General features: G+C 44.7%; 1 protein-coding gene across 1 annotated transcript in view; it reads left to right on the forward strand.

Annotated features, from left to right (window-relative positions):
• Positions 1-15,237, forward strand: part of TG (thyroglobulin) — a 711,260-nt gene that overhangs the window by 188,736 nt on the left and 507,287 nt on the right. The window contains exons 17-18 of the mRNA XM_086966244.1: positions 6,418-6,627; positions 14,679-14,833. Coding sequence (XP_086822370.1) covers positions 6,418-6,627; positions 14,679-14,833 — 365 coding nt within the window. The remainder of the gene's footprint in view (positions 1-6,417; positions 6,628-14,678; positions 14,834-15,237) is intronic.

The raw sequence follows: 15,237 nt of genomic DNA on the forward strand, positions 1-15,237 counted from the left end.
AGCTCTTTTGAGTCTGCAGAGGGGATTTCAGGAGAAATATGATTTCTGCGTATTTCCAGTTGTCCGGGAAGGTTTCACTTTGAATGGAGGTGTTAATGATGGTAGTTAGGTGAGAGCTGATTAGAATTCCTCCAAGGTTGAAGATATGGTGGGGGCAAGGATTCATTGGAGCCCCAGAGTGCATTGTTCTCATGATTTCAGCGGTTCCCTCTGGGGTGAGGGGTTTCTAGTTTGTCATCTGGAGGTCTGATATGGTGGTGGTGGGCACTGACAACTTCTTGCATCTTGTTTTGGGAGTCAAAGTTGCTTTAGATATTGAGGATTTTGTTGTCAACGAAACTGGAGAGGGTGTCGCAGAGGTCTTCAAAAGGGGTGATGGAGTTGGTGGCGGCGTGTGGGGTTGGCAAATTTTTTTAAATTGTTGAAGAGCTCTTTGCATTTGTGGGAGCTGTATTCCAGTCTGAGAGCTAGTGCTATTTTTCTTTCTTCATTTACTTGGGTGTGGTATTTCCTGAGAGCGAATTTGTAAGAGTTTCTTGCGATGGTGTTACAACTGGTTCTCCATTTTCTTTCCATATGTTTGCAAAGTCGTTTGGCGTTTCCAAGGTCTTCAGTGTACCAGCTGGCTCATGTGCTTGTTCTTGAGTGTCTGACGTTCTTTGGGGGGGTAGGAGGAGCAGGGTGTCTGCACTGGTAGAGATGCAGTTGATGAAAGCGTTGATGTCATCATGCAGGTCACCAGTGAGGTTTTGTTGGTGGGCAGTGGGGGTGTTCATCTTGTCTCTGTCATTTATCTTGTTCCAGCTACATCTTAGATTGTAGGTAGTCTTGGTGGAGATGATTTGGGATGGAGTGGCCAGACCAGGTGAGCGGAATGAGGTGGCTGAACTTGACCCTGTTGCTGGCTGTAAAAATAGGGTTAAGGGTGTATACCGCATTGTGGTGAGGCCCTGGACAATCTGGGTGTGTCCTAGGATCTCAAGACTCTCTAGTAGGTCTGTAGGGTGGGGATCTTTTCGGTTGTCAAGATGGAAGTTGAGGTCACCAAGTAAGATTAAATCATTTGAGCTAATGGCGACAGGGGTGATAAAGTCTTTGAGGAAATTGCTGAAGGTGACACGTGGTCTGGGTGGTCGGTAAGCTATGATGCTTTTGATGGAGGTGTGGTTGCTGGTCTGAAGTTGAAAGTGCATGTATTCCGGTGGAGGTGGTGCAGGTAATGGAGTCCTCTTGGATAACGGCAAGGCCTCTTCCTGGTCTGCTCGGTCTGTCCTGGTTGAAGATCTTGTAGCCCGGGGATGACTGTGGCGACATTGGGTGTCTATGTGGGTTTTAGACAGGTCTCTTCCAGGACATCTCAATGGTGTCCCAGACTCGGTAGCGTGTTTGTTGAGAGAGCTGGTGTTGAGCAGCATGCATGCCAGGTAGGGTGAGGCGTGTGTGGCACGTGGGGAGTGCGTGTTGGTACAGATGAAATGGCAGTAAATGCATGAGAAAGGTCCTACCGTGGAGCGAGGTGAGGTGTGGAAGCAGCTGACGTTGTGGCTTCTGGTGTTGAGTGCATGCAAGCTGGAGCCTGAGCAGTGGCAGCATTCAGTCGGACCAGGGTTTGTGGTGATAAGTGCGGTCCTGCAAGGGTGGAGCCCAGGGGGCGGAGGGTGGGGATAGGAAAGGGAGGGGCGCAGGAGGCAGAAGAAGGCATGCAATGGAGATGCAGGTAAGGAATGGGGAGGAGAAAAGTTACAGGAGTCGGGACAATGTCTCTGATGGAGATACAGGTAAGGTGTGGGGGGGTGCGGGAAAGTTTTAGAAAGCTCGAGTCACAAAGAAGGAAAACAGCACAAAGAAGAAAAAAAAGGGGCACAGATAGGCACAAAGCAAAAGACTGGAAAATGGAAAAACGGGATCAAGGGAGGCCCAAGAGAGAGGAAAGCAGGAGAACTTGCAGAAAGATGCCAAAAAGAGAATGTGAAAAACTGGCACAAAGAGGACCAATAGAGAGAGAGAGAAAATAGTGTTAAATGGACACAAATAGAGAAAACAACAGTGAGAAGGGTTAGAGGAAGGGGCAGAGGGCGAGAGAGAAGAGGGAGTACAAGAACGAGGTGGCGCATCGAGGTGGGGTTCGAAAGGGCCTTAGACAGGTCGGAGGACCAGTCCCTGGTAAGCAGGAGCTGGGGCCTAGACACCTCCTCAAGTAGTCAAAGACTGACCCCCTTCAAAGTACTCTGCCTTATCAACATAGGCCTGGAAACTTGTGCTCCCACATACCTGCAAACCAGCATAAAGAGATCAACCACTCCATACACATATACTTACACAAACTCAGCCTCCTCACGACCTCCTAAGACTAACTGCAAGACCCGAAAAGACAGGCGTCTCCCTGAGGCCCTCGTACTTATAACAAATCAAACAACACCTACTCAACTCTTGCATTCAGGAGAAAGCTGACAACCTACCTTTTCTAATTCTTATTGACATCCGCTCCATCACATCTGCCTCCTTCTCTCACAAGCAGCTAAGAGCATGGCGCGTATATGGAAAAAATGTAGAATTCAATCTATATTGTGGGAACAAACAGAAGAAACATGCCTCTGACGGTTTTCAACTCTGCTTTCCACTAACATTTTGGAGACTGCAAAGGTCTATGAACTGTAATTATGAATAAAAAGAAAGTACGAGTACATGCATATTTGCTGGATTTATCAGTAAGTGGCTCTAAAATTAAGGCATGAAAGTGAACAGGTGTGAGGAAAATCTGGGTCTGGAGGTCCCAGGGCAATTAGAAGTCACTGAGCCCCAATTGGGGTCTTTTACCTCTACTGTTTCGAGATCGCTGTACAGCAGACCTCAAATCTGACTCTTCATCTAATGGCTGAGCAGTGCAAGTCTGAGAATTCAGCAATGCACACACAGAATGACAGTAAATAAAACATTGCATAGTCCGTCCTTTTTCTTTAAAAACAACAAATGCCTTAATGCACTCACAGCTAAATACTATTCACACAATTAAAACTTTTTACAGATTCTTAGTTGCAATTATAAATTGAATTGTCTTCAAAATTAGCATTGCAGAATCACAAGGGTAGGAATTACCTATACAAAAGAAATACTGCAGGTGGCCACTCACCCGATATAGTGTGTTCCTGGTGCCTCTGAAGTGTTGTGCATAGATATAAGCTTTTCAAAAGTCAAACGCAAGACCTACAGCCTTAAGTATTCATATTTTACTTTTGTTGATACTGACGGCCTAGCGATCATTCCTGACCCCACAACACATGAGCTTAGCTTAACGCCACACACCTTATTAACTTGTTTGCTGTGGGTGTCCTGCCACTCCAGGGCACCCTCTTTCTCCTTCATGGAAAACTCAGGTGGAAATCTTCTCCTTGCCCTGGGTGACATGTGGGGGGCTGGCTGGCTGGGTGGGTGCAGTGGGCAGGGGTTTAAGGAGGGATAATCCATGCTAACATAACATAACATAACATAACATAACATAACATAACATAACATAACATAACATAACATAACATAACATAACATAACATAACATAACATACACATGACATAACATACCCAATTGCCTTTGGGCGGGTTCCCAACCTAACTCTGCTTTTTGTTCTGGTACCCCAGATCATTGAGTATCAGTTTCTAATGTCTTTTCTTTCTGTTGTGTTTGTTTATATTGAAGCCTATGTTTTTTATTTTCTATTGAATTGGGTGCTCCATTCCTACTGGAGGTCACCTGCACACATGCCATCTCCTACCTGGCTGGCTGAAGAGGCATTGTCAAACAATTTCCATGGAGTTGCGTCATGGAACGTCACCTGGCACTCTTGTCCAGCGTTGGGCAGCAGGGCCTCTCCTACCTGGCTTCATACTCCTAGGCGCAATGTGTGGGGAAAGCTCACACAGAGCCCCTGAGAGGGATCTAGCTACATGGCTGCATTGCAGGGACGAAGTCGTTTTTTTTTCTGGTCACGCTTGATTGCGGGGGCCTTTGACTTAGCTTCTGCACCTCTAATGTTGAAAAATTTAATTCAGAGTGTGTGAAGACATACATTAGCCTCCGGAGGAGTCTTGAATGTGTTGTGGAGCTTATGATTTGGGTTTTGAGGATCTCCTTTTCACATGTTCACATGGTTTGTCAGGGTAGGGCTGTATACGTCAAACAGTATATGGAGATCTGATGTGTGCGGGAGGGAGTTCGAAAACGTTGATGAGTTCATTTTAGAGGACATCTGTGGGGGAGCCCTTGAAGGAGCAGTACTTCTCTCTGTTTGATTGACCTTGATGCATTGGTGTGGTTGAGGTTGATCCTGTTCCTTTTGCAGTGAGTAGGTTTGGTGATGTAGTGCTTGATGTTCTGAAGTTGAGGAGTTCATAGAAACACTTTGTTTGTTTTAGTGCTTTATTCACTTGTGTTAAAATCTCTGAGGATTTTTGATTGGGTGTAGAGAAGGGAGTAGCATGTAATGAGGTGTAAGATTTAAGATATGAGAATGTGCATGTTGTTTATGGAAGTTGGTGTGTGTCATGTCTCTGTTGCAAAGAGTGTGTCTAGGCTGTGCTGTGAAAAGATGTCAGTTATGTCCAAGGCGGACCCCAAGGACCTCAAGAACTTCTGGCCCATCTCCTTGCTCCTGTTTCCGGCAAAGGTCATCGAGAAGACCGTCAACGAACAACTGACCCGTTACCTCGAGGAGAACAACATCCTGGACGCTTCCCAGTCTGGGTTCCGCAGCAACCACAGCACCGAGACTGCCCTCATCACCGCCACCGATGACATCAAGTCCCTGCTGGACAACGGAGAAACGGCAGCCCTTATCCTCCTGGACCTGTCAGCTGCCTTCGACATGGTCTGTCACCACACACACCACACACTACGAACACGCCTCCACAACGCTGGGATCCAAGAGAATGCCCTGGACTGGATCACCTCCTTCCTCTCCGGCAGAACACAGAGCGTCCGCCTTCCCCCCTTCCGCTCCGAAGCCACCGAGATCATCTGCGGCGTACCCCAGGGTTCATCCCTCAGCCCAACTCTGTTTAACATCTACATGGCACCGCTCGCCCACGTCGCCCATCAGCATGACCTCAACATCCTCTCCTACGCCGATGATACCCAGCTGATACTCTCCCTCACCAACGACCCCCACACCGCCAAAACCAACCTTCACGAAGGAATGAAGGCTGTTGCTGAATGGATGAGGAACAGCCGACTGAAGCTGAACTCGGACAAGACTTAGGTTCTCATCCTCGGATCCAACCCTTCGGCCTGGGACGACTTCTGGTGGCCAACCGCACTGGGAACCGCTCCAACACCCACCGACCACGCACGCAACCTAGTGGTCATCCTCGACTCCACCCTCTCCATGACTAAACAGGTCAACGCCGTCTCCTCCTCCTGCTTCAACACCCTCCGCATGCTCCATAGGATCTACAAGTGGATCCCCACTGAAACAAGAAGAACAGTCACCCAGGCCCTTGTCAGCAGTAGGTTGGACTATGGAAACGCTCTCTACGCAGCAGCCTCGGCAATACTCATGAGACGGCTCCAACACATCCAGAACGCCTCTGAACGCCTGATCCTCGACATCCCTCGCCGCAGCCACATCACACCCCACCTGAGAGACCTGCACTGGCTCCTGGTCGACAAGAGGATAACATTCAAGCTCCTCACCCACGCACACAAGGCACTCCACAACACCGGACCAACGTACCTCAACAGATGACTCAGCTTCTACACCCTCACCCGCCAGCTCCGCTCCGCCGACTTCGCCCTCGCTATAGTCCCCCGCTTCTGAAGAGCGACCTCAGGCGGCAGATCGTTCTCCCACCTTGCCGCAAAGACCTGGAACACTCTTCCCATCCACCTACGGCAGACCCAAGACCTGCTGACCTTCAGAAAACTCCTCAAGACCTGGCTTTTCGAGCAGTAGTAGCATTCCCTACCCCAGCGCCTTGAGACCCTCACGGGTGAGTAGTGTGCTTTACAAATGATATAATTGATTGATTGATGTTAAGTGTGTGTTGAAGATCATGAGTTGAAAGTTTTGCACTGTTTGTATGGATGTTTATATGAGGGCTAGTGTGTGGTTACAGAAACATGGTTGCCTTGCTGATTCCATATTATATATGTAGAATGGGTGTATCATTGACTGTATATGGTTTTTATAAGGTGCCTGCCTTTGTGTTCATTTTGTATGTTCTCAGTTGATATGTGTTGTGCTTGTTTCAGAAATATTCCTTTTGTCCCACCCAACTGCACCATATCTCACTTTATTATACAAACTGATTTTCTTTATTACCGCCTGAACTGCTTTATGCCAGTGTGTTTAGTGTTTCAGTCGTTTGCCAAGGTTATCTTGTATACTACGACATAGTATAATAACCCTGTGATGCTATTTTTTGCAGGTCCGCAATGTGCGACCTCCTTCGGTCCCTTCGATCAGGATAACGGTGCTCTTTTCTGTGAGGTGTTATCAGTTGGTGGGAAACAGGTACACCAGTGCCAACTACTGTGTCACGAAGGATATGAGAATGCGTTGGCTGATATATCATACCAGTGTGACTTGGAGACACGTCAGTGGGTTTCACAACCCCCACACCCAAAGGCATGCCAGAGTAAGTACTTACAGAAGGCTAAAAACAATGGTGTCCAATAGTCTTTCAAGAGATTTATGTATAATTGTTACACAGCTCTGTAGGGTTGAGAGTTACCAGGTAAAACCTCTAACTATAGCTCGCGTTACAGGCACCCTTTAGGAGTGGCCCAGGATATGCATAATTATGGAATTACCAATACTGGTAGTCCTGGTACTTCTGGGCCAGGAGTTTACAATATCCACATACAAGTTACATATTCAGTGGTTATTTGGCCCATGGCAGTCTGTGAACCAAACTTTTCTACACCCTTCCTGTCTGAACAATTGTTCTAATGGATCATAATTGATTCTTGTCAATGTGTCTAAAAAATGCTAAAGGGTTGATGGGAATTCCAACATATCACTTCTATCAACCAACATGTTCCTCATTATCGCACAAAATGCATTTGAAATTAAAATCTCTCAGCTTGAAGTGTTGGGCTAACACCTCTTTATGATGTTAAATTGATTGGAAGCAGCTGAACTGTACTATTGATGCACGTTTTCTTAGTCTGAGATCATTATAACCACACACCGGGCCAACATTTGTAAAACATATTGAATATGACACCCCCTGGTGTCCTTGCATGGCCAGACTGGGCGATGGTCTCCAGATGTTTGTATGTTATCAATGGGAGGATCAGAGAGCTGTGTGTCATCAACAGAACCCATAGATCCTGGTCTATGTAGCTAGCCCCCTGTAAATTCTTTGTAACACCTTAACATACGGTGCTGAAGTGCTAAACGGGAAGGATGCCGTACTTATCAACAATGCTGTGGCAAAAACCTATAAAATATTATTCACCCTACCATGTAATGCCTCACAAGCGCAAATAAGGATGGAATTCGGTATGAACAATCAGCTATATGTCCGGCAAGGCCAAATATTAAAAGTTTGGAATAGAGTAAAGAATGATCAGGACAATCAATTGTCTATAGCTTTGTGGAGAGAGGTGAAAGACAACCAGAAACTGCAAGCGTGGAAATACCTAAACAACGCAAAAAAGAATTTGGAATATCAGCAATCTGGGAAAACACAATAAAGCAGGAAAGCTTTAAAAAAACAATCAATAAGCTGGTTACTCACCTATCGCTGCTAAAAGACAAAGCTCTATTAGTAAAACGTAAGCACTCATGGCCAATCATAAACGGCTACAAAAAAAAACAAGTCCAAGCTTACCTTCATACTGCATGGTCAGTCCAAAGTAAGCGAACATTTATAGGAGCACGCTTTGGTCTATGGCCAGGTTTGTGTCATCTTCCACCCTGGAAGTCAAACAAGGGCCATACGTTATGTAGACTGTGCAAGGGGGGAAAAGAAGACATTGTGCACTTGGTATGTCTGTGCCCTGCCATAGACTCAGAAAGGAGGCTAATCCTCAGGAGGTTGTTTAATGCACGAGAAATAAGAACCTGTAGACAAGCAATAATGGCGTGCTTCAGCCCGAATGACCTACCAATGAATGTTGCTTTTGTAAAAATTTTAAATGTGATTGCCAAACGTCTCAAGGAAAATTTTATCTAGGTACATTTATTTTTTGTTATTTTCTTTTTAATGACATTTACTATTTGCACGATGTTTTAAATATGTATTGATGCTGATATTTTCTCTAAGCTCACATTTTTGTAAGATTTAATTAATCAAACAAATAAACTTAAACTTGAAACTTGTAACACCTGTAATTGAATTTTAAAAAATCAGTAGTAGCTGAAATTGATTTTCACAGCCTTATCCCTTGAAGCGAGCACTGGAAATACTAATTTAAAACCGCTCTCTGCCATAGATTTGGGCTGACTGGTGTCTTAAATAGTGGATGAGCTGGCTAACAGGGCATAACACAACAAAACTGTCAAAGCATAATGGTACACAGCAACCACAGTACAACACAATGCAGAAATACAGGACAAGAACACAACAACCCAAAAACCACGCAGCACTTCACCGCCACAACTAAATGCGGCACAACAAATATGCACATTCATGATTGTGACATATTACCACCTGCAGAAATCTGCTTTCATAATACTGTTGTCAATGGTGGTTGCATCAGAGCTGCCTTACTTTGCACCAAGGGCATGTAAAGGCACCAGTCCAAAATGCATTATGATTCCTCCCTCAGTGTATCTGCTGAAATTGATTGCATCGTGCCTGGTGTATATGTTGATATGTTGCTGGAGATTTCATTTTAAAATTTGAGTCTGATAAATAACACCCTGGCACCGGATAGGAAGGTCTGCATAAAACAATTACGTTTTTTAATATACTCTCTATATTTGAAAGAACAGCACATTTAATGTAGGAAGAAAGGATACAGGTGCATGATATGGGCGTTTATTGAATGCCCTAGTGGGCATGCTGAAGCCAAGATGTTCTTGAAATTATTTCAGATAAGGCAGCATTTATCAGTTGTTTTAAGTACTTGACAAACACACTGTTCACTTATACCGTTACTGCATTTCAGAGCTTCCTTTATAATCCTGCTGTTGATGAATATGCCAAGCACAATGCTAAAAGGTGCATTAAAATGTGTAGTAAAACACGTCATGTAGTAAAACTGCACCAGCATTATGCCTCAGAGATCAACAGCTCTGGCATCCAATAGCATGCAGGGTCAGTGACCATGCACCTCCCAGCATTGTTAATCTAATCTTTTTTAACTTTAGTTGGTAGCCTATAATACTGACGAAAACAGTGTTGTGCACAATTTCCTGCAGAAAGATAAACTGCCACCTTTTTAACCAGTAGAAGGGTATAAGGTCAGTTGAAGTAAGCAATATTTCAATGAAAGAGATTGGGGCCTTTCCTGTTGGTGTTCTTGAGAATGGAACGTGTTAATCACCTGAAATTGGGCTTGTTTTTTCCTTATAGGCTTTGTACCACTCTAAATCTGGAGGAATAGAGGCATGACATTGTTTCAAATTGTAATAGATTTGCAGGCACATGCATCAATATTGCATTTTGCGATTCCTTAATTGCGAAAAATAAGGAATCGCAATTAAGGAATTGCAAAATGCAATGCATCAAGAAATCGCTATAAAAATAGCAATTTCTTAAAATTCCTTAATTGCGATTCTCTAATTGAGAATCGCAATTAAGGAATATTTCCACATCCATTCCTATGGGCCTAGAGGCCCATAGGAATGAATGGAAAGAAATTCTTAATTTGCAATTCACCATTGAAAATTTGCAAATTAAGAATGCAATTTCAAGGGTGCAGGGGTGTCCAAAGGACACCCTGTTGCACCCCTGAAATCTGCTTAGGAGTACATTTTGCACACTGTGTAAAATGGAACTTTGAAAAATGCACTTTAGTGTATTTTTCAAAGTTTTCGCAAATTACCATGAAGGTCAACTTCATGGTAATTTGCTCCCCTTATTCGCGAATTCGCAAATTTTAAAAGTTTGATGCATTGCATTTAGGGAATCTCAATTTGAGATTCCTTAAATGCAATCGCAATTTAAGAAATCGCAATTTTGCGATTTCTTAAATTGCGAAACTTACTAAAATGTTCAGGCATCCCAAAAATGGAAATTGCATTCGCAAACGGCCAAATGTTGCGATCCGCACCGTTTGCGAATGCAATTTCCTTTGATGCATGTGGCTGATAGTGTAATACAGTTAAACAGTCAATACACAGTGGCAAGTCAAGTTCTTCCGAATTTTTCTTCCTTGATCCCAAGGCACTGATTTAGAGTTTGGTAGACAGGGTACTCCATCAAAAACAATATCTCATTCTATTGAGAGTCAGCTGAACTAATGTGTTTCTGAGGAAAGAACTTTATGCTGTCTCTGCCGGCAGAAACATCTGACTGACTGCCCATCGGAGATTGGACTATTGGTCAGAGGGCCACATGCATCATTGTTTGATTTTGCAATTCCTAATTTGCGATTTTTAGGGAATCGCAAATTAGGAATTGTAAAATGGGATGCATGATTTTTTCCCCATAATATTTGAGAATCGGTAAAAATCGCAATTTTTACCGAATCGCAAATATTATGGGAATACTAAATTGCGATTTCGCAATTCTCATTGATTCCTATGGGCCAAAAGGCCCATAGGAATCAATGGGAAGGCATTTTCAAATTGCGATTTTCTTTTTTAGAATCGCAATTTGTTCATGCATTACGTGGGTGCAGGGGGGGGTCCAAAGGACCTCCCCCTGCACCCCTGTAATGTATTTTTAAGTGCATGTTTCACACACACATGTCCTAAGGACTTGTGTGTCTGTAACATTACACTTTAAAAAATGCATTTTTGTGCATATTTAAACATTTTCGCAAATTACCACGAGGTTAAACCTCGTGGTAATTTGCACCCCCTATTTTGAAATTCGCACATTTCAAAACAATGATGCATTGCTTTTAAGGAATCGCAAAATTGCGATTCCTTAAAAGCAATGGCATTTTTGGAAATCGCTAAAAATAGCGATTTTCACAAAAATGCATGATGCATCCCAAAAACGTATTTAGGAAGTACAAACGGCCGAATTTACCGATTCGCACCGTTTGCACTTCCTAAATAGGTTTATGCATGTGCCCCTAAGTACCACTGACCAGCTGCCTCTTTAGGTTAGAAGTTCCAACATACTTTTTCCTGCTCCACTGAAGATTGCCTGGTGGTCATGAAGAGGAACCCAAAGACAGAACCTCCAGACATTAGGAGTAATCTCCCAGTCAGGAACATTTGTTTTTTTTACAGTGACTTCCACTTTGGGAGTTTATTTTTGAAAACCTAAAAGCTTTGCTGAGTGGCCGGATTAAGCATAGCACCCACCCGGCAAAGTTTCAGTGCCTTCAGCAGAGTTGCCTCATTGGTGGCTTTCCTAAAGGCACAAAGAACTCCACCTGCCTTGAACAGATAAAAGGCAGCTCAAAGATAACCAGCCAATTGTCTCATAGATGACCGGGTGTGGTAGAGCTGGAGACTATAACAATTAGTAAGTCCGCTTTCAGGTTTATACGGCTTCTATCAGCTAGCAGCATAGCAAAGCAGCCACGACTGGCAGCGCTTGTACTGCCAACTGGATTCAACACAGTCCCTCCCAGGCCTTGATACTGATTCCTCTTATTACTCTCTCTTTTTTCTTCCTTTCTTCTTTCTCTATCCCTTTCTCAAGCTTCCCACCCACCCTTCCTTCCTTTCTCCCTCTCTTCCTTTTTCCCTCCTTCCTTCCTTCCTTCCTTCCTTCCTTCCTTCCTTCCTTCCTTCCTTCCTTCCTTCCTTCCTTCCTTCCTTCCTTCCTTCCTTCCTTCCTTCCTTCCTTCCTTCCCTCCCTCCCTCCTTCCTTCCTTCCTTCCTTCCTTCCTTCCTTCCTTCCTTCCTTCCTTCCTTCCTTCCTTCCCTCCCTCCCTCCCTCCCTCCTTCCTTCCTTCCTTCCTTCCTTCCTTCCTTCCTTCCTTCCTTCCTTCCTTCCTTCCTTCCTTCCTTCCCTTCCCTCCCTCCCTCCCTCCCTCCTTCCTTCCTTCCTTCCTTCCTTCCTTCCTTCCTTCCTTTCTTCCTTCCCTCCTTCCTTCCTTCCTTTCTTCCTTCCCTCCTTCCTTCCTTCCTTCCTTCCTTCCTTCCTTCCTTCCTTCCTTCCTTCCTTCCTTCCTTCCTTCCTTCCTTCCTTCCTTCCCTCCCTCCCTCCCTCCCTCCTTCCTTCCTTCCTTCCTTCCTTCCTTCCTTCCTTCCTTCCTTCCTTCCTTCCTTCCTTCCTTCCTTTCCAGAAATGTTTTCCAAGGCACACAGAAGTGGTACAAAAGTTGTGAAAGAATGTATATCACAGGCTGGAGGTATCAAAAAGTTCCTAGTTAATCACACTATTGAAATTTCAAGGGAGATGGCAGCTGTAATAAAGCGCTCATGGAGGTTTAGGGGAGGGCATGTATGGTGATCAGATATTGCCTACCTCATTACTGAACAGATCACTTTTTAGAGCACCTTTGAAGACTCATCAGGAGGAGCAGGCAGGTTTGTCGGGGAAAAAGGAGTTCCAGTGACCAGGACCCAACAGTTTGAAAACACAAAATCTGGAGGTGGCGTACTGCAGTGTAGATGATGTCAGTCGGGTTTGCCCGGCTAATATGACATTAGGAGTGGTAGTCTGTAGGAAGGTTGTTGATGAATGTGAGCACTTCTACGAGTAATGTATAGATGGCGCTATTCTTGGCATCTGGTGACGGTATATGGAGGTGGAGTGGTGCTGAGAGAGATTAAGGAGTGTGCACGTCATGAAGTTGAGGGTGTTACCCATCAGGGCATAAGACTAGATTGGGATGCGACAAGCAAACTGATGGATGAAGAGCAGTTACCGTTGTGTTGCTGAAGCAGGGTTACAGCTGCATGCCAGCGTCTTCATGGAATGTACTGAGCAGAGCTCCCTTGTTCCTGGCTAATTAAGTGATAAATAGTGAGTCTGCGGGAAAGAGGATCATTAGTGAGAAGGGAGGGAGCATTTGCGGCTGGGAAGTGCAGGAGTACCATTTTCAATGACTTTAGCATCAAAGATTGTAGTGCAAAGCGAATGGAGTTACGGCGTAAGTTTAGGAAAGGAGAAGAAGATTTGGATAACGTCAGCCGAGAGGTGATGTGAGAAGCCTAAGAGGAGAAGATGTCACCCGGAAGTAATAATAAAAGAGGAGCAAGGACTGATCCTTTTTGGATCACTCACTGAGAGAGAGATGGAGACAGGTGACATTGTAGGAGCCGTCGGAGAGGTAGGATGGAAAACAGTTAATGCATCCAGGAAGATGGGCTCCCGCAAGAAAGATAGACCACTGGCTCAAATGCCTGTTTCTCAGTGGTGGCCGGATGCGGGGTAGGTACCGCGCCTCCAGGAGCTCTAGTAGCAGCTCCTTTTTTGCTAATACGCGAGTGTCTCGGTCGTCACCACTGGGGCAATTAGCCCCCCTGATTTAGGTGAATCCAGAAGGTATATTGTATATCTCCTTATGTTACACTACATCACAAGTCCAAACTATGGGGCCAGCACTTTTTAGACATACACTGACACCGTCCCTACTTGAGTAGACGATGAGCCCTTGGTCCTGACGAAATGCCAAGATCCCTTGGACTATAATAGGCATGATACATGTTGACCCCCTTCACTGCACATAAACTAATTGAAACTCTAGAGGCTGAAATTCCCCCTCTCTAGCCACGACTCTACAGTCCTTTGTTTTTACTATAGCAGAGGAACCCAGTCAATAAAGGAATCATGTGGGATCCCTATAGCTATTTTTATTCTGCACTTACTCTTTCCCACCTCTACTTAAATTACTCTCTACACATATGACCCTACACCCCTCAGACTGCACATCGTACAAATGAAAAGACCTCCGGCAAAGAGCCCCCGCCAGGGCCGTTGGGCATTTCAGTCGGCCCAACGAGGAGCTGCCAGATGATGAAGCATTACACCTCTTGGGGTGTGTGAGGGCCCTTGCTCCAAAAAGTAGCTACTCCCCCCTTCTATCCTTCAGATACCTGGCACATCACCCCACTTTGCCCCCACCCACCTCCTTCTGCCCCCCCCCTGCTTCTCCTTTCCCTGTCTCCTCTAGAAACGGCATACCCTTGTTCTCGCCATTCAAATGCCTCTTTGCTAAATTTGATATTTAACGTCAGTCTCAGAGCATGAAACTTTTTAAAAATAATGCAGAAATCATTGATGCGTTAAGTTCTTTCCATTGATATGTCAAACAGAATGCAACTTTTGATAAGTGGTGCTGCTGCTGTCTACTACATAATGCCTGTTCTAGTTCTGAAATGCCTATTAAATCAATACATGCTAACTATTGTTAGTCGATCAATTATCACTTCACACTGGCAAAACCATCACTTGATGTGTCGGTGAGTGAGCGTGTGAGTGATCCACTGAGGTTACTAATACATTTTAAAAATACTGAGCGGACTTTTGTTATGAGGAGACATAGTGTTAATTATTTGATTACAATTCTTGTTGATTTGAAGAAGATAACCTTAAATGCAATGGTTTCAAACAATGATAGTGTACTGTAACCTGGAAAGAGTGATTTATTTTTCTTTCACCAGAACTCCAGTTGCATCAAACAGTCAAAGTTCAAACAAACTTTCAGCTCCTGCTACCTGCTACCAAGGCCTGCAACTCTGGATACTCAGGACTACTGCAGGCGTTCCAGACCTTTGTGCTCGATGACCTGAAAGCCCGCGGACTTTGTCATATCAAGGTATTTCACATGTGTGTGTGTAGATGGAAGAAAATTGACAAACTACTCCTGCTGGACTTTTTTTCCATGGAAGTTACTGATTTTAACCCCTTTCGACGCTCATGACGAGGTCAGCCCGTCATGAGTTACGGTTCTCGTACGCTCATGACGAGCTGAGCTCGTTATGTAACGCGGGTTTTTAAAAAAGTCAGCGCGCAGCGGGAAAAGCCGCCACGTGCATGGTGTTAAATGGAGAAAGATGCATGGTCTGGATACCAATGACTTAGATAAAACAGACTACATTATGGGTTCCCGTAGTGCTGCCTTCTCGCCCATAGGAGGACTGGTGCTAGCAGGTGGTGTGCACCTGCACACATTTTTGTGGACTGAAGCTTATTTTTCATGATCAGCTTATGAGTCACAGC

Source organism: Lissotriton vulgaris, chromosome 4_1 (assembly GCF_964263255.1).
Source record: "Lissotriton vulgaris chromosome 4_1, aLisVul1.2, whole genome shotgun sequence".
Lineage (NCBI taxonomy): Eukaryota > Metazoa > Chordata > Amphibia > Caudata > Salamandridae > Lissotriton > Lissotriton vulgaris.